The 20,897-nt window shown below is 35.0% G+C and overlaps 1 protein-coding gene across 1 annotated transcript in view; it reads right to left on the minus strand.

The window, feature by feature from the left end:
* LOC118202165 (glutamate receptor 1-like) overlaps positions 1-20,897 on the minus strand; it is a 209,386-nt gene that overhangs the window by 49,437 nt on the left and 139,052 nt on the right. The window contains exons 7-8 of the mRNA XM_085808169.1: positions 16,892-17,005; positions 16,457-16,672 (exon numbers count right to left, since the gene is read on the minus strand). Coding sequence (XP_085664295.1) covers positions 16,457-16,672; positions 16,892-17,005 — 330 coding nt within the window. The remainder of the gene's footprint in view (positions 1-16,456; positions 16,673-16,891; positions 17,006-20,897) is intronic.

The following is a 20,897-nucleotide window of genomic DNA, read 5'->3' on the forward strand; positions in this document are numbered from 1 at the left end:
TCCTTACTCTCTTCCCTTTCAAAAGCAAGTCCTTCTAGCATATGGTACTGCCAGTGCACTTATATCATTAAAATACAATTAGTTAAAAATTATTGAATTTTATACTTCTATTAAGTAACTAAATTCATAGAAGAATATTTATTTTTCATAATTCAAGGATGTTAGACTTTGAATTAATTAAACAAAGTTTAGTACTCACACGAATGAGATGTATGTATCTGCCGATTCTTGCGCAGTTTTTCATGTTAGGATGTATATTGGTCAGAAGCACTACAGCCTTAATTCTCTAAACTCCTCTTTTTTTGTTACGTCAAGAGTGGGAATTTCGTACATAGGGTAATTGGTAATAAATTTCCTAAAATGTCAGTCTTGGGAACAAAACGTGACATTACTACTGCTATGAATAACTTCCAAATTCTGAGATTTTCAGTATATGCGGTTAAACGGAATTTTATTTTCTCCTTTTTTTAGATATCTAGGAGGACAACAAGGGCAGAGTTTGAAGACCACTTGTGGTCTATGGACCACAGATTAAGAGCCGCTATATTAGATGAATATGAAGAAGTGAGTTAAAACTTGAGAAAAGAAGAAAATAGAAATGTAAACATTTTAGCCAACAGAAAGCGATCATAGAGTTAAGCATTCCAAAGCTGAGCTAGGCATAAGCTGCTTTACACAATCAAAGAATAAAAGTTTTAAGTGTTATAATAGTAATTAAAGTGGCTAAGCATAATAATGTTCATGCGAAAATTATGCTCAGATGCTTAGTAATAAACTTACGAATTATGCTCATATTGTTAATAATAAAACTAAAATCAAGGATTGCTAAGAGAATCTTGACTCACAGTTGTAATGTTGCGCGCTTCCAACCTGCACGCAACAATAGTGGTGACTGCTAAGAACTGGAAAGTACACAAAGTCTTGAGAAGGGTCTAAATCCCTTTTTATTCAACTTTAGAAATTACAATTGCGTGCTCTTGACGCTCACAAACTACGCCGATCCGGCGGTAAAATAAAAATAAGAAACTGAAAAGAGATAATAACAAGTGACTAACTACGAGGCTCTCTAAACGTAACTAACCTCACCGCGTTCAAAGATACCGCTGAAAATTCAGCAAACTTCTGAATATTACGTTGAAAGATTAACAAACTGCCGAGGCAAGCACACAGGCCGAAACGCGTGGTTCTTCAATTTCTAACTAGCCGCCTCCACGCTCGTGAAGCAAGAAAGCACACTTTCGAACTCGTTTCCCTTCTATTTAACTCAGATTACTTCCGCTGAAAATTTGAATCCTTGCGCGTTCTACTAAAATTTACATACTCTGGCATTGGCAATTCCAGGGGAAAGTAAGGCTTGACAGGAAAGATAGTTTAAACTTAAAATAAATGTTAGTTAAAATAAATATAAACCCTACATTTGCCGCTGCCAGAATTTGGTAAACTTGGAAGCAGGTCCTAGAAACGACCTGTTGAAAAGTTTCCACAATTCTGAACTAAATTTTATGAGCCTCGTTTACATAAAAAAAATCTGTTATCTCACAAAAGGTAGAATAAATTTCTGTAGATACTTATTTAATTCTCTCTTCTTACAGCAACCTTTCCTGGACTTCAGCAATCAATCTGTTCTCTTCCTTCCAGCATCTGGAAGGAATAAGTATTAGTATCTTTCTAAATACATTATAGTTTACACTTTCTTGACACTGAATAAGTTTTTGTTTTTGAACGATTTATTTTCCTTAATTACTGCTTAATTCGCATTCATTCAAGTATTCAAACATGAATTTAACTTTACCCTGGCTCTCCACCATGTGTGGTGTCAAACGGGAATATTCGTGTTTTAGTATTGCAACACTTCCCCTAACCACAATGATTTGTTAGAATTCAACGACCAAATAGACACACCTTACTCGACATTCTACAACTCGATGAGCTACTTTAACATTCTTAAAATTCAAGTGTAGGTGGAGAACCCTACAAAACACATTCATTCTAACTTCCCCCTCATTCATCTTTAGACATGCAGGCTTTCGCTCTAAAGCATGATTTTATCTACAGTTTAATACTTAAATTTGAATTCATTGCTTTTGAGCATTTACTTTTAGCATCTAAAATTTTATGCTTCTAGACTAAATTCTACTTTTACATAACTTTCAAGTATTTACGTATATTTACAAAATTCTAATACATATGATTTTTACAATTTACCGTAAAATGAATAAGGGAAAAATAAATTTTTACTTTACTCATTCTTCGCCAAGCTGGCGGCACTGAAACTAAAGTTCTTATTAATACAAGAATACGAAGTTATTTTTATCTTCGGCCAAATTTTGGCTTTAACATAACAGAATTAGTCTTTCGACCAAGAGAAACTGCTTGTTCTTATATTTTATACTTAAAGAAAATAATACTTTTGCCTTAGCTAAATAAAGTAAAACAAAACTAAGTCTCAACCGAGACACATTGACTTTCGTCAAAACATAGAACTTCGTATTTACGCATAACATTTCGGAACACAAGAAAAATATTTTATCGAAGATTTTAACTTATCTTTGAGTTTTCGATGATTGGAACTCCGACATCCTCTTCTGGCAGAACTGCTCCCACGTTATAGGTTTCATCGACGTCAGTCTTCTCCTTAGTGTCCTCCGAGTGTCGTCCACGTTCCTTTTTCTTTTCGCCCTCTGCATGCTAGCCTCTTGGAGTGGTAGTCGTCGGGTTGCTGTCTTTTCCGTTTTTTCCTTGGACGGCTGGTCTTGGCGTCCTCCGGTATGGAACCATGCTTGAATTTCTTCTGTTGGTGGTGGTCTTTTCGTTCCTCCTGCTGTCTTTTCGTTCTCGGGAACGGCGGCCTTGTTTGCACCGGACTCTCTGGCACTGGAAGCGTTCTCCTCGATGTAGAATTTCTACTGCGATACGTTGTAAGTGGTGTTTTCCTCTTTACCAAAGTTTCTTTACGCGGCGGCTTTGCTTTCTTGTATTTCTTAAATGCTGGAGTCTGAAAGTTTTCATTTCTTCTTTTCGGTACCGTCGCATGGGTTGTAGAAGGGCTAGGTCTCTCTTCAGTTCTCTGCTTCTTGGGTGGTGGAACGGGTGACGTTACTTCTGGACCTTCTACTTCTTTTACGCTTGAGTCCTGCAAGAACTTTTAATGATTTCAAAATCATTTTGATTATAATATTTTTTCACCTGGTCGGGACTTGCTTTACAGATTTCCCCTCTCTCGTTCTTAAGGTACAATACGACTCCCTTGATTTCCTGAATTACATAGGGGCCTTCAAATTTTGGAGCTAACTTTGCAGTAAAATTGTCTAGGGCACTTGATAAAGAAAATTTCCGCTTCAACACTTTATCTCCAACTTTAAAATCTGCTTCACGGCGTTTTCTATCATAATATAACTTTTGTCTATTTCTTGCCGTATCCGAGCTTTTAACCGCCTGGTCAATAAGTTTTTGCACATCTTTATGTTTAAATTCTTGTTCTCTTTGTTGCACAAAGAATAATTTATCTAATAGCGTAATTACCTTTCGTCCTAAAAATAATACTACGGGGTTTTTCCCGTAGTATCGTGATTTGCCGTTCTCAAAGCATAAGCTAACTCATTTATGTATCCATCCCAGCGCTTGTGATGTGTGCTAACATAACTTCGAATTATTTTTACAATGTTTTTATTCACTCTTTCTGCTATGTTTGCCTGTGGTCTATACGGAACCATTTTGATATGGCGTATGTCAAGTCCATTGCATATGTTTTCAAATATTTGACTAACGAATTGTTTACCGTTATCGTTAATGACTTTTATCGGTGCACCGTATTTTAAAATGTATCTGTGTAAGAATGCATCTGCGACTGTTTTGGCTGACGCGCGTTTAAGTGGAACAATTTCTGTCCATTTTGAAAAATTATCTACAATTACTAAAAGAAAACGATTTTTATTTAACTCACTCTGGGGGAAAGGACCAAGAAGATCTATGCCTAAAATTTCATTCGGAAATGTAGCACGAATGCTATTTAAGTACCCGGCCGGGCTGTAATTAATATCATTTATTAACTGACATTGATTGCAGGACCTGACATACGCAGTTACTATTTTGTATAATTGCGGGAAATATACTGCTTCGCGTACCATTTTTAAAGTCTTTCTGACCCCTAAATGACCCGCTGTTTTCGCGTCGTGTTATTCCTTCAAAATGCTTAATCGAAGCGAGGCTGGGATGACTGGTTTGTACTCGAGATTTTTGTTTGTTGTTTTCGTATAAAATAATAAATTATCTATTATTTCATAGTTTTCTGCTCTATTTCTTATCGCATCGATATCTGTGTGCTCAAAGCTTTCGGGGTCTTTCAAATATGCATAGATAATTCCAAATTCAGGATCAGCTTTCAATTCAGCAATAATTGTATCTCTAGAATCTAAAATTTTTGAAGTCAACACAGCGCATTTAAGTTCATTATCTTCATCGTCCAGTTTTATACGAGAAAGTGCGTCAGCTACATTGTTTTCCTTACCCGGTTTATATTTGATTATGAGATTATATTCTTCGAGTTTTAAAGCCCATCTTATTAACCTGGGCGTTAGGTTTTTTCCCCGAGTAAAGTCTACCAACAGCCGCATGATCCGAAAAGTCTGTTCCTGGCGCTTTGCCGAAATAAACTCGAAATTTGTGTACAGCCATTAATACGGCTAATGTTTCTCTCTCTGTAGCTGCATAATTCCTTTGTGTATGATTCAACATTTTACTAAAAAATGCCAAAGGATGGCCATTTTGCATAACAACCGTACCCACAGCATAGTCCGACGCATCTGCTGCAATTTCCAGGTTTTCGTCCCCCTCCGGGAATTTCAAAACAGGGGCATTGATAAGCGCCTCTTTTAACCTTCCGAATGCGGTATTTGCTTCTGCTGTCCACGTGAATTTACTTTTCTTTCTTTTAATTACTAACAAGGGTTCAACAATATTAGCAAAATCTTTTATGAATGACCGATAATAAGAATATAACCCAAGGAAAGAAGAAAGTTTCTTGGCGATGTTGGGAGGTGGGAAATTCTTGATTGCTTTTATTTTTGAATCTTGAGTTTCCATACCCTTTTGCGAAATTTTATAACCCAGATATTTAAGTTCTTTAGTTGCGAACTTGCATTTTGAGGCATTAATTGTAAGACCGGCCTCTTTTAATAATTTAAAAACTTCTTCTAGACCTTTAATATGTTGTTCCAACGTACTACTCGTTATAATTATATCGTCTAGATAGATTAAAGTCGATTTTCCTAGGACAGGCTTTAGAACAATGTCCATAGCTCTCTGGAATGTTGATGGGGCCCCACACAACCCAAACGGCATGCGTAAAAATGCATAAGTGCCCGATTTTGTTATAAACGCGGTTTTATCTATGTCTTCGCGTCTCATAGCTATTTGATAGTAGCCAGACGTTAAGTCCAAAGTAGTCATGTATCTCGTCGATTTGATCTGTCTAATGATCTCGTCTATAACCGGCAAAGGGTAAACTGGGAATTTAGTTATGCTATTTAGTTTTCTATAATCGATAGCAAACCTCCAAGCCCTTTTATCCGAAGGAGGAAACTCGTTCTTTTTCCTACATAGTACGACTGGACTCGCGTACTCACTATTTATAGGCGTTATTATTTTGTTCTTTAACATTTCCTGAATATGTTCTTCTATGATTAGCTCTTTCTGTTTATCATAGCGATAAGGTTTAGTCCTACAGGGTTTGTCGGCAGTTAACTGTATCTCATGCGTAACTATTTGACAGCTACCAGGCCGTTCTGAAAACAAGTTTGAAAAAGTACTCACCACTTGCTGGATGGCTTGACTTTCATGGTCATTCAAATGGCTAAGGTCAACTTGCGGTTGTTCCACTGGTTCCACCACCCTCCGGTCCATCTCCAGCACAATAGAACTGTCCTGAAAATTCAGTTTGGCCTTCGCGGCTTTTAAAAACTCCATACCTAAAATAAGTGGATTTGGCAAATTTTTTACTACAAAAATTAATACTTTAAGGCTTTCATTTTGGACCTGTATCTTTAAAGATAGTTTTCCAATACATTGACAAGTTTGTCCTTGCGCTGCTATGATTTCTGTGTTTTTATTTTTAAATAATCGAAACGTATTAAAGTTCTTCTTAAAAAAATATCACTCATAAAATTACCTTCTGCTCCTGTATCGATGAGGGCTTCTACTGGTACATCGCCAACCAGAACTTGTATAATTGGTAACTGTGAGTTCTTTACGATGACCGTATTTAAGTGTCTTTTTGAGGGTTTTTTCAAAACTTCCGGGGTCTGGACCCTCGCGTTCACAGGCCCCTCTACTCGTTTAAAACATTCCTTTCAACTTCTGCCTTCTGTGTACGCGGACGGTTGTTTTCGAATTTCCTTTTTGGGCCTTGACCTTCGAGCTTCGATGAGTTAGCTTGATAGCTCTTTCCCCCATAAGAGCGGTTTGCATTTCTGGTCTGCTCATTTGAAGATTGCCTTCGGATACTTTGAGAATACGACGCCCCTCTAGCTTTTTCCGCTATTCTGCGATTTTGAAACTTGACCGCCAATTCGAAGAGCTCCTGCAATGTGCTTGGGTTTCTAATTTCGAAGTAGTCAGCAGGTAACAATTTTGGTAACAGCAGGTAACAATTTTGGTAAGATTATTTCAATAATCTCCGCGTCGGGTTTCTTCCCATACAGCATATCCGTCAGCTTAATTTTTCGCAGAATAAAGTCCGTCAACTCTTCTATATCCCGTTGATAAAAACTATATAGTTCGGCTTCTAGCCTTGCTCGATCTTTCACTATGGAGAAAGCCTTTACTAACGATTTTTTGAAATTTTCAAATGTATATGTCTGGCCTCCGAATTCCCCTAATAAAAATTTGCCTATATTCTTCCACCATAGCGCGGCCTGTCCTCTTAGTACAGATGTGGCGATGGCAACTTTTTGTCTTTCAGGCACAGGGTAGAGCTGGAAGTGATTGTCGAGGCTTTCTAGAAATATCGCCACCGAAGTTTTTCCGTCGAAATAGACGTTTGCCTTAATTGACGCTCTCATCGTCTGGACCAGGTATCCAAATCCTTCCAATTGGCTTGCCATTTCTTGTTGTTGTCCAGCAACTTCCATCCAATTTTCGGCCATTTCAATTCGACAAGTGTTCGGGCGCCAATGTAATGTTCCGCACTTCCAACCTGCAAGCAACAATAGTGGTGACTGCTAAGAACTGGAAAGTAGACAAAGTCTTGAGAAGGGTTTAAATCCGTTTTTATTCAACTTTAGAAATTACAAATGCGTGCTCTTGACGCTCACAAACTGCGCCGACCCGGCAGTAAAATAAAAATAAGAAACTGAAAAGAGATAATAACAAGTGACTAACTACGAGGCTCTCTAAACGTAACTAACCTCACCGCGTTCTAAGATACCGCTGATAATTCAAACTTCTGAATATTACGTTGAAAGATTAACAAACTGCTGAGGCAAGCACACAGGCCGAAACGCGTGGTTCTTCAATTTCTAACTAGCCACCTCCACGCTCGTGAAGCAGGAAAGCACACTTTCGAACTCGTTTCTCTTCTATTTAACTCAAATTACTTCCGCTGACAATTTGAATCCTTGCGCGTTCTATTAAAATTTACATACTCTGGCATTGGCAATTCCAGGGGAAAGTAAGGCTTGACAGGAAAGATAGTTTAAACTTAAAATAAATGTTAGTTAAAACAAATATAAACCCTACACAGTCTTACTCTACGTTCCGGTTGTTGACATCTCAAATTAATTTATATAGAGTTCCAGGTTTGAATAAGAATATTTCTTTCTCATTTATGAAAACTAGTAAGAATAGAAACAATGCTGACAATTCTGAAACAATGTTTACAAAAGAAAGTTAAACAAGCAAAAATGAAAACACCTACAAAAAAACATACAAACAACCTACAGATGCTAAGAAAATCTTTGAAGTTGAAAAAGATCGAAATTTTAAAGAAGCAAATCTTTCAGAGAACGTGCGCCTACAAGTTTCTTTACTTAAGAAGTGTTGATTGATAAATTTACACTTTCCACTGATATTTATTATATATTTCTAGTAATATATGCAGCTATGCAGTTATTGGCACTCATGTGATTAATATGTTAGTTTATGGAGGAAGAAAAATAGAAAGATATCCTAAATGACCTATTTAGAAAAATCAGCTAATGTTATCACTATACTAGAAAATAAAGATTTATCATTTTATCTTCTAATATTATACGAGAAGATGATGATGGACCAAACGAAATTTCAAAGAAACGAAAAGCCTTATTTGCAATTTTAGAATTTAGTAGTATAGCAAAAGCTGAGGTAAATTAAATATATTGCAGCAGAAAGGAATTACAATGCCAGGCTGTTGCAATAGTTTTTCCTGGTGAAAAAAGCAAAAATAAAAATTCAGGAAAACGATCCAAAAATATATATAGAGAGAAAAAATTATAACTTTGTAATGCTTTGCTATGTCTAGAAGTTTATCTATAAGTCCTGCAGTCCCTACTAGACCGGGAAACGAGCTATCGCTATACAACCAAGCAAATGACTATATAAGGTATTTCTCCCGTCTTCCTAGCATGCCTTCGTGATGTAGTGGTCAGCACGCTCGACACGAATTCGAGAGGTCCGTGGTTCGAGTCCCGGCGAGGACATTGCTCATTTTTCATGTCTTCTGCATCAAAAAACCTAATGCCTCTACGAAGTTAATCACAAAATAATATCTATGAATGACATTTAAGGGAGGAAATTGAACCTGTAATTATTCTGTTATTTATTAACTGACCCCTCAAGGCAAACTGAAAACGATGTGATATATTAAAAATATCGAAATTAAGTATCTGGACCGGTTTACAATACAAAAGACTCAAACTACTTTTTAGTATAACGAATATAAAATTATCCGAAACATAAATGCACGGAACGAGGGGACATATAAAAAGTTAAATTTTGTAATTTTCATCAAATCGAATATTTTTTTAATTTAAAAATGCCAAAACATGAGAATTTTCATCATTAAAAATTTTTTGTAACTGAGGTATATGTGTATTACCTGTCAAAGTAAGCTCTCACAATTTTCACTCCAGTTCTTCAATTGTGTGGCAACAGACGCCGTTTAAGTAGGCTGTAAGTAATCTATTTTGGTTTTTCTTGTTCTCTTACCTTTCTTATGTCTTTGGATGAAGCTAAATGTAGGTGGACGAGAGGTGTATGGTGATTTTTTCCACTCCCATTCTGTGTGCCATTTTCAATAGCAAATCTTCGTGCCTCTTTATGAAATTATTCCTTTGCATTTAAATTTATCTGTTATCGTGTTTGGGATATTACGGCAGTGCAAGTAAAATTTAATTATCTCTTCTTTTGGATTATTTCCTCACAACGAAATCACGGCCAGAATAATAATTACCTTCCAATATTGTTTCTTAATATTTAGATATTCTCGGCATTACAAAATTTACTACAAAATCAAAGTTTGCGAAAACAAAGATCGGTTAAAAATGCTTGTGCATGCGTTGTATATGTGCTTTCTTTATTAAAAAAAAGATAGAAAGGATGACCATCCTATGTCCCTCTAAACCCTAACAATTAAGTAAGTACGATAGATATCCAGGTATATTTTTTTGTAATTTTATTATTAATTACAGAACATATCGGCGCTTTAAATGGAAAGAATTTATTGTTCAAATTAAACGAAATTCTTAACTGAGAAACATTTATTTCTGAGCAGTATTTTAGATTATGGACTACAGTTGTAGAGACATTAGAATTTATTAGAAGCAGGAAATACGAAAACTGAACCATGCCCTCGCTGGGAATCGAACCACGGACCTCTGGAATACGCGCCCAGCGTGCAGACCACCACAACACAAAGGCATGCCAAGAAGGCTGGCGAAACAGTGTAAACAGTGTATGGACTTATACAGTGTATGGACGACTGAATAAACATTGCAGGTAGAACATACGAAACAAGGCAGAAAGCTATTATACATCTATATCGAGGTGAAAACATTTCTTCAGATTCATTTAGATTACTTTAAACATATTTTTATCCCAGGACAGGGGAGCCAAAGGCCGCATACTTTCGGTGTAACTGAAGTATTTAACTGCTCTGTGCACTAGGTAAGAAATCTGACATTTTGATCAAATTCTAGTTCCCAAAAAGCTTCTAACATTTGGCTATGAAATAGGTACGCGTTGAATTATTCATGGTATACGTGAAAATTCTCGTATGATGACATTACGAAATTAATAGTGTTCTTGAGAGAGGAAGTCGGAGCTTCACTTGCTGCATCCAAAATTCGAGATCAATCAGTTAAGTTATAATATTTTTTTCTGCCGCTGATCTCCAATCAAAGAGTGAAATTCTCTTTTGATAAATAAAATATTTACTTCTTATTGAATATTGTGTGAATTCAGGGTTACGTATTCAGCTCATAATTTCTGTTCATAATATCAGAATTTCATAATGCCTGACGTACCACAAAATATTTAAGTTTTAAAATTAATAGAAAGGGAATTTTTACCCATTAATCGAGAAAATACACAAAAATATTACTTTACGAAAACTGGAGAATTTTTAGTAATTGTACAGTGAAGCATAGTAATTATTATATTGTTATTGCATCAGAGGATATACTTCGATTTCATTTGTTCTGATTCAATTCTTGTACACATAGATCTTTATCGTCTAAAATGTAAGCATCTTCAACTTACTTACATTTGATTGCTGGGATTTAGGGTATACGAATATAAAAGCATTTACTAAATTGAATGTAGTGACCCAACACTCGCAATTCCCAAAAAAGAAGTACAGCTTAAAATCGTTTGTTCAGTTATCTCTTTTCTGGAATATTCTTTGGCTCTGACATTTTTCACAAAAACCGTATTTCAGATTTGTAGCACGATTATTTTGAATGCTTAGTAATTATCATTATTATGACTTGGCTTAAAATTTATATAAATAGTTAGAAATAAGTGAATAAAGTTCGAAATAAAATAAATAAATAAATAATGAATTATAACTTACAATTAGAATTAAACTTCAGAAAGTTAAGAAAATGGCAAAACAGAATAACAGTACAGCAAACAAGTTGGATAGCATCTTAATTTGCTTCTGAGTAATATTCATCGTCAAATTTGCTGAGGGCAAATGTTTTAAGATTTAAGTTGAACTTATAATAAAAATACTATGTTTCTTTCCATATGGCATTCCACCAAATATAACTTATTATTTTAGATACAAATAATTTTCACCGGCTATGTTACATTGTTATACCGTTCGAGAAATACAAATCGTGCATTACGCCATATTATCTAAGGTTTCAATCATTTTCTTAAAAAATTTCGTTTGAGACATGACTGGCTTCTAAAAAAGCATATAAATTATAAAATGTTTATAATTTATAATTTCGCAATACGAAAAAGAAAACGGCCAGCAATATAAACCTGCTTTAGTATAAAGGTAACACAAAGGTTAGAAATAATATCAAAATGAACTCAAACTGTAACTAAAAGACATGCAGATGTTCATAACTTATTCAGAAATATGGAACATATTAAAAGTGGACAATGAAATTAAAGTAAAAAATAAAAGTCGCTTATCGAAAATAATTTTTCTGGAGATTACAGATTTTATTTAAGAATGCGGATGAAAGCATAAAATTTCTTACAGGGCGAAATTACGCTCCCAGGAAAGGATAAAATTTTAGAACTCGACTGGATAGAAAGTCTGGTGGCACGGGAAAAAACTGCCGTATGCGTACATTATTAATATTAATGTCTACATTTATAAAGCATTATGAAGAGCTCAACTTTCTAATGGAGTGCTACATTATTAGAAGCTTCGGAACAGATATAGGTGTTTCATTAAATTAAATTTCTTGCTACATTCAGGAAGAGTCAAATTTTCGGATAACTCTTAAATATCAGGTAGATGTTGTATTTCTGATGAATTTTGAAAGCAAGAATAATTTTATTAATTAAAAATGGATTTTAAACATAAAGAACCTAAAAGAAAGAAAACCTAAAACCGAACTTATCCTAGGACGTATCTCAAAATTTTTATTTGCTAAAATTTCTATTTAAAATTATTTTATTGAATATATAACTTTCAGTAAACTATTCTCCGTAAAATTTTAAAGTATAATTCGGTACTTTTCCCATGATTATGTTTGCAAGTAATATACGCCAAAGATCTATATTTAAAAAAGGTACTTTCTACAATTGCTAATAATCATAATATAATATTGCACTCGCATATAAAATGGCCGCAATATACAAGTAGGAATCTTGAAGCGGTATATATGCACTATGTTACTATATTGCTACTAATGATTAGATACTCTTAGAAACATTTTCACTGGAAATGAAATAGTTTCAGAAAAATGCAATGTGGTCATTCGCCATATCATGACATCTACCTTTGGAAAAACACCTTCTAGAATATTTCTGTAAATATCTTTAGGCATTTTACATTCTTATTGCAGCACTGAGAATACCATACTGCGTTTGAGACAGTTTTTTCAGCCGCGGCAGTTCATCACAAAGGTACTCAGATACATTGAAAATTGAGCTGTGAATCTCCAGGTAGCGTTCATTTGCTCGTATTTTCCCAAACCATTCAAATTTTGCTGCATGAACAGATGTGCTATCATGCTATTTCTAAGGTGTAATCATAATGAAATTATCTAATCCTACTTTACATTCCTTGATATTCAAGATTCCGGAAACAAACTTAGCACCAAATCCAAGCCAAGAAAAACGGGGCTACAAGACAATTCTTTGCAAAAGTAATGCTTTCTCATGTACATCAGATCTCCATAACCTATAGCATGATTCTTCATTCCACAAGGTGTTCTTATTTTGTTCTGATACACCTGTCGGCACGCTTCACACAACTGTTGCTGATGGGAAGCATTTCATTTTAGACCATTGGTTTACGTGTTAGCAGTCAGCCTAAAGACCTCACTCGAGGGATGGTGTAATTGCGTATGGAAATCATCTATCCGAAAAGAGTACTAACTACGTATACTAAATACTAACTAGAATACGTCTACTGAATCAACGTTAACCTTACTGAATGACATATGCCGCGATTTTTTTTTTTTGTTGTTTTAACAAATTTAAGTTGCGATCTTTACTTTAAATCATAATTTTCGATTGATTTCTATGAAAACAGAATGTTTTTTCAGAATTGTTTTCACCTTGATACAAGTGATTTGCTATTGTAAGCTACAGAGCGATGTACACTGCTGGCCACCCATATTGCAAAACCAAGAAAGACAAGTGATATCACAACAAAATTTATTTAGTAGATAACATGTTGACCAAGTATCAAATGATTAAATTTATAGACTTCTGTGAAGTGTGGTTCCTTCCAGAATCAGTAGCCAGAGTAGCCGCCCCCATTGTTTGAGATCACCGCTGCCACACTCCTCGGCATTGATTCAAAGAGACTTTGCATGTTTTCTTGGGGTACAGCAGACCAAGAAGCTTCCACACGTTGCCAAAGTTGATCTGGTGTGGCAGCTTGGAATTTAATCTGGGTCAATCGTTCAGCAACCATGGACCACACGTTTTCTATCGGCGAAAGATCAGGAGAATGGGCCAGCCAGGGAAGCAATTCAATTTGGCGATTGACGAAGAACCCTTGGACAATGCGTGCCACGTGTGGTCGCGCATTATCCTGTTGAAATATGGCTGTGGGCAAGCCCTGAAAGTAAAGAAGGACAACTGGCTCCAACACCTCGGAGATGTAGCGATGGCTGTTTAACGTACCGGCAGTACGTACTAGAGAAGTGCGAGAGTGATATCCAATACCGCCCCACACCATAATATCCGGTGCAGGACCAGTGTGGCGGTGCATAACGCAGCTGTTCAGCATGCTCTCTCCACGGTGTCTCCAGACTCGAATCTGACCATCGTGGTGTTGCAGACGGAAGCGTGACTCGTCAGTAAAGACAATTTCATTTCATTCCTTCTTTCATCGCATCATTGGTGGCGGAGACGTCTGTGGTTATGCGTCAAGGGTACACGAAGCAATGGACGTCTTGCGGACAGACCACTCTGCTGTAAACGGAGTCGAATGGTACGCGCAGACACTGGATGATGCGTTACAGACTGAATGTGCTGTGCTATGGTTCGTGATGTGACTGAGCGATCCGTCACTGCCATGCGCACAATGTTTTGTCGTCACGTGAAGTGGTGCACTCAGATGGATGCGATCGAACACGTCGCTCCGTCGTGCCCTCCTGCATCAAACGGTCACATATCCGTACAGTTGTTTGGTTTCGTCCAACACGACTACCAATTTCTGTCAAAGATACTCAACACTCTCGGTGGGCCACTATCCTTCCTCTGTTGAACTCGGATACTTGATCAAACGATGATCGCTGTTTACTACGAGGCATAATTGATCGTTTTTTTTTTTTTTTTTTTGAAAAAAAACCACGAGAAAAACACAATTGCCGAATTTAAAATCGTCGAAAACTCCAAGCCTTAAATAGCGCTTTAAAGTGATGTGCCACAGGCGCTCGTGATGTGCGTCTGCGCTGAAATTCTAATCATTTGCATATCTCACCTTCGCTAATGCATGTTGTAAATTGCATGCTATTTGCATGCTTCCTTCAAGGTGTTGCATTTACGGTGGTCAGCAGTGTACTTTTTTTATCTCATTTGTTAGCATTAATTAAATCTCCTCTCTTTTAAGGGTATGAATAAGTTTTTGTTTTGAAAACTGTGACAAACAACAAAAGCTTAATTTATCGTCTGTTTGCATTTCATTATACTTCTGATTTTCCATTTCTCTTGATTTTTTAATGATTTACCTCAGTGTAGCTAGCTCGATTGATTGGCGCATTTACTGTAGTGTCGAATTTTAAGTAAATCAGCAGATTGTGTATTCAAATCTAGCTGAGCAGTGTTTTGATTTTTCGAATAAAATAACTGTTTTATTGCTTGTGTAATTATTAGAATTAAATTAATATAAAATTCATGAGAATTTTTATTGGTAACGTATAATAATTTTACGCTATTTTATTATTAAACTTAAATATTGTGTTTATATCAATTACTTAAATTTTATATAATTTATATTAATTTTATAAATATTATTATTGTGATTTTTATATTAAAAAGATAAAACTTCTTTTTTCTCTTTTACACGGTTAAAAAGCACGCTTTATAATAAATCTAATTATCAGCAATATATGATACATAAGAAGTCATCGATTTATTTTCTTTTTTTATGTGAATGGATTATAAAATAAATGAATAAATAAATATGCAATACGTATCACAATTGCTTTTCTTTCACGTTGAATTATTTTTGATTACGTTTTACTCATAAGTTTCCGTACTTTTTGTTTTTATTGATTACTTTTGCATGCTTTTAAGTTTCCGTTTGTTATTACTAGTATTATCACTACAAAGCCTTTTAAAAATTAAGCTCTGAAAAATGAAGGCACTGAAGATTTTGTACAATTATTATTTGTTGTGAGATCGATGAAAGTCTCCTAATGGATAGAACACAAGCTATCTGTTTTGACAGTACTGACTGGTTTAGTAGCTCAGAGCAACTTAGATGCAAAATCGCCCTTTGGAAACAAAATGATCTCATGCTACACGTCTGCAAATGAGACTCTATTGTGTCACGAACAAATTTGTCTTCTTCTGTAGCCAAGTTCCAAGTAAAGTACCACCTTCGATTATTCATATATAGTCAAGGTGCAAGATGTCTTTATAATAATGATTGTATATGCAACGTACAATCATATACGAATTTTAAATACCAAATTTAAAAAGCTTTCGTTAATATAGTTCTCTATTTTCTCATTAAATACTGTCCAAAATTTCAAATAAAGTATTACTTATCTATTTTAGTGAAATCTAATATATTGTTCCCATTAATATAAAAGCGTTAAATACTAAAAGCAGCTTAAATATGGAAATACAGCTTAAATATGGAAAATGAAAATGTTTGAAATTTTTATGTAAGAGTTATCATGGATGAAAAGCCGACACGCCCATACACACAGACATATATCATTATAAAAACAGTAAAAATCGTGCTCTATGACCCCTAATTCATGGATATTTAATGAAAACTCAATATCAAGTTATCATAAATATTACCTTCCTATCTGTGTGTATAAGGTTAGAGGCGATACTAGCCTAAAATAAATTTTACGCTATGATTAACAGACTGTATAGACATTTCGTCAAATTAAAAATAATGATGAAGGTTAAAAAAGGTTAACTAGGTTAAAATAATCTTAAGAAATTTCAAATAAAATCACTGTATACCTACCTAAATGCTTACAGGAGATAGAAATTTTGACATATTCTGAATTATTTTTTATTTGCTCGTGCGTTTCAGTTTTAAACGCTCATGTCACGTATAAAGTAATAAAAGCAGAATAAAATTATATGTCTCCCTTACCTTCCCAATAAGTTCACCGACCATTCCATTCCATCCAACTGGTGAGTTAGGATCAAGACCACCATAGTTAGAATCATTAACAAGCTTTAATATATAACTGAACTTCAAATATTCAGCTATCAAATCTGCAAGATCTTTACAATAACCTTCGAAACTTTCATTTCCTTCTAAAATAACACCAGGTTCACTTTTTTTCTTCATCAAATACGGCTCCTCCTGTGAAAGATTTATTGGTAGTAGTTTTAATTATATCTTTTTATTTAGAACAATAACTTTTATAAGCATTTAAAAGCTGCATAATTTAACAATAACTCTCTGATATTTTGTTATTGAATCAACTTCTTTAAACTAAAAGTTTCGAAGTAACGACAGATAAAAATACATATATATAGCATTATTGCTTTCTCAGAATAATTATGCATAAAACATACTTACTAATATGCTAGTCACTATATATGTTTTGTTTTCAAAAATAACTTGAGATTCTGGAACTCTTTTACGAACAGGAGGTATCATGGTCAGATTATTTCTGTCAGACCATTCAGCAATCTGTTAATGAGAGAACAGAGAATCAAAATCTGTTATAAAGACATGTCCATAGATACATAGAGAGAAATCGATGAATTTATTATTTAATCACGCAAAAATGAATTGTTCTATAAGGCATTTGTGGCAGGGTATTTGTGGCTCAAATTTACTGTTGAGGAGTGGTTATTGATGAGAGATGTTAAGGCACCTAGAGTGAACGCGAAACTCTCAATATATCTTCTGTCTAAAATGCAGTCTTCTGCAAAAGACTTCATGTTGTTCTTCAAAAGTAGTTGGTTGCGTTTTGATGAGCAGATAGGGTAATTAGTTTTTGAAAGACATATCACATTAAAGTTGGTAACTCTTTGGATTTTAATTTTCAAGAATAACGGATAAGTAACATTCGTACATCTAAATCTTTTATAGTTCAGAATTTTCTAAATCTTTTAGAGTTCTAAATTCTTTTAGTGTCTTTATTATCAACAGATTCTTCTAAATCATTTAGAGAGGACTTGCAACTTATTGTTTAAACTGCCTTTAAACAATATGTGTTAAATATTATTTTAATATGCGGATTTGAAATAATTTGTTTGTTTATTTACATTCATATATTTACATTTAGCTGCATGTTATCTTAACACTGTTACTAATATTTACAGCTTAGTATTAAACTCTTGTGCATTATTTGTTTTTGTGCTCTCATATATGGAATATAATGTTTAAAACACTTTTTAATTACAATGTAAGAATTATGTTAATTTTATTAACAGTTAAATTTTAAGTTAAAGTTCCTTTCCTGTCAAATTCTTAACTTCAACTTACTACTTTCGGCCAGAACGTAGTTTTGGAATCTTGCTGAAAATTTAATGAGGAGGAGCGGTATTTAAACCACGAAGTTACTTACTGAGTCAGAGAGAATCAGAGTTTCTGATTTACGCGCGTCTGCGTTTTTGGCCACTCTCTCTCTCAAAGCTGTTATTACGCTCGGCCCTACTCAGGCCCCTGCTAAGCTTCGTAGTCAAATAAGCTAAGAGGTCAACTCGATTTGAACATTGATAGCTTCGGCTATACTTCTTTAGTTAATCTTAGTTTTAGTTTAATTCTTAGTCTTTTAATTTCAAGTCCAAGTGCGGGCTTTGCTTGTACACTCCCAGGCGGAGTTTTTTTAAATCTTATTGGAATAATAAAGGGTTAGTTACCCTTCTATCTTTTTGTTTCTTGTTACCGAACTCAAGCGATTATTCGCTTATCAGTTCTTAGATTCTTCACTTCCAACATTAACTTAGAATTACGAAGTGAGGAACTCTACAACAAAGATAAAACTCGACGATGCACCAATTCGCCGATACACTAAAAGACTCTCTCGATGCACTCGACGACCATCTCGGCTCTAGACTTCGAGACACTCGCTCAATGACTAATTATCAGCTCGCTAGACGAGGCACACACACACTAACTGACTGCGGAACCAGCAGGGTTTATATAGCTTTCGGCTTGTGTTCGAGAACATTCTGTGCTAAACCGGTAAGAAATTGTTCCAGAAGGTTCTCCATCCGTCAATGGCATATCGCCAATTTTGTCGCCAAATGGGCGATTTCTCGCCAAATGTGGCCACAGTACCTTATCTTGCCATTTTATAACAACCCTAAAACTGCTTTGCGGGGAAGCCATCTTACCGCTCCTGTACATTTAGTAACAACACTATTTATGTTCAATTCAATCAAATTTCTTTTCTAATGCAACATTAGGTTTAATCCAAGCAACTTTACCTGACAAGGCTATTCCAAGAAGATTAAATCTATTAAAGAACACTAATGACAAAACCATTTGCCTTCTTATCAAAAGAAACGCCAGGAAATCAATAAAGTAAACACTAATACCTGGAAGAAGTTTTTGAACAATGTCTTTTCGTTGAAGAAGAAAACTTTACAGCGATTGTTCTTCTTTGGTAGCATAAATTAGAAAAGAACTCTCAAGACGTACGTGACTTATCAATATGTCTTGACATTATGACAGAAACGTACGAAGGATGTAAAAGACCCTTAAGTCTCATATAAAAGTTTGACAGAAGGCATTGTTCGTGCTTACAGAAACAGCAGCTTTTATGATTTAATAAAGAAAAAAAACGAATTATGAATTATGAAGTTAACCGAAAGGTTAAAAGACACAAAATGCGCAAGTTGCCTTAGACCTAATACCGTCTTGATAAGCCTAATGGCTAGAATAACACAACGTCGTAGTTATACTGCTCTCTAGAGAATCAGTTAGCAAACGTGTCCTTCGCCAGGCAGAACACACTCTGATTCTACCCACTAAAACCTTCCCATTGAATGCTATATCCTTTTCTACTTCATTTGAACACACGTGAAATATAAAATTGCATTCTGGCAGGAAAGGAAGAAGGAAATCAAAAGGAATTAGCATAAAATAACTGGTTAATAAAACTAAATAAATCTTTACAGATTTATGAAGCAAATGACTCAGATAAACTAGAATAGGATTCTGAAATCATTGAAAACTTGCACAAAAAGTATTACTGAAAAAGAACGTATTTATTAAGACACAATAACACGCCGAATAAATACTAATTCAGAAGTCAAACAACAAAAATCAGCGTTATATTTACCAAATTTTAAAAATTTGGTAAATATAACGCTGATTTTTGTTGTTTGACTTCTGAACGTATTTATATCTGAGCAAAGAGCTAAGATACAACAGGTTCAAGAGTAGTTGGCATTACTCTCTGAAAACACTCAGGCTGCATCACTTCACCACCTACACTGTAATCGGAAGTTTAAGCAATTTCAGAAGATTCTGATTTTATCAAAGTTAGACGTAAAAAAAAGATTACATTTATCGGTCCATAAACCTGTTGCAGACGTACCAGTTCGTAAGCCTCTTTGAGGCACTGCGTTACTGGTTCATTCAGTCAGCGGTGGACACACACCGTACCACATTGAAAATTATCCAAACTTTGAGTTCAATATTAGAAAACTGAGAGTTAATTTCGAGCAAGTTCACCCCACCAGATGCAAAGATTATTAATGAGCTACAAAAACACAATCGCTCCACTCTTCCTATAGAGACCAATTGAAGAAATGAGCTCACTTAAAATCATTTTAACAATAAGGGAACACAACCCTACAAAAACGGGTTTAATAGATTTTGGGGTATCATCTTCAGCAGTTGAGGAAGACCTTATTATAACTTTTCAAGATTTATAATTAGGTAATCAACTCACAGTTAAAGCAGGACTGGGGATAAAGAAGATGGAACGACAAAACTTTACTGGATAGATGACATTTTCCCCACAGCCTGCGTCAATATTCCAATCGAAGGCAATATTTTAACAGGATTCAACACCAGTTTCTTGTGTCCACATGTCTCTCTGATCGGATGCAATAATTAGGACGCTCAAGAAGAGTCTTCAAAATCCCAACAGTTTGTTTTGCTTGTTCAGATTGACATTACCATAAGCAGTGCACTATTAAAAAAATGCACCAACTGCATTCGGAGAAAACTACGGGCAACAAGGAGCTTTCAATCGACCACGGAGCACATAGCGTATCTGTCTAATTCAGCGAGAAGAGCTATTTCAAAAATTCAAGAGTTTCGGAGTCAAGAAATCAATCAAAACTTTTATTAAAGAACCTTTCATTTCTTCAAATAAATCTAGGCAGATACCGAGCAGCAAGAACAGCAGCTGGCAACAATGATTAGTACTAAAAATATTTCTATAGCTTATCTCACAGGAATGCTATTCATGCCTAATTACACTATCTGGATTTACGACTGCCGATAAAAATTTTATTTTTGGAAACTTCCTTTGCAGTTATAGTTTACACTTTCTCCTTTAAACCGCTTTTAACTCAAAATATATTATTGAAATTTTAACTAGAAAGCATTGAAAAAT

The sequence above is a fragment of the Stegodyphus dumicola genome, chromosome X1 (genome assembly GCF_044657685.1).
Source record: "Stegodyphus dumicola isolate Sdum_Otavi_A_Nest chromosome X1, ASM4465768v1".
Lineage (NCBI taxonomy): Eukaryota > Metazoa > Arthropoda > Arachnida > Araneae > Eresidae > Stegodyphus > Stegodyphus dumicola.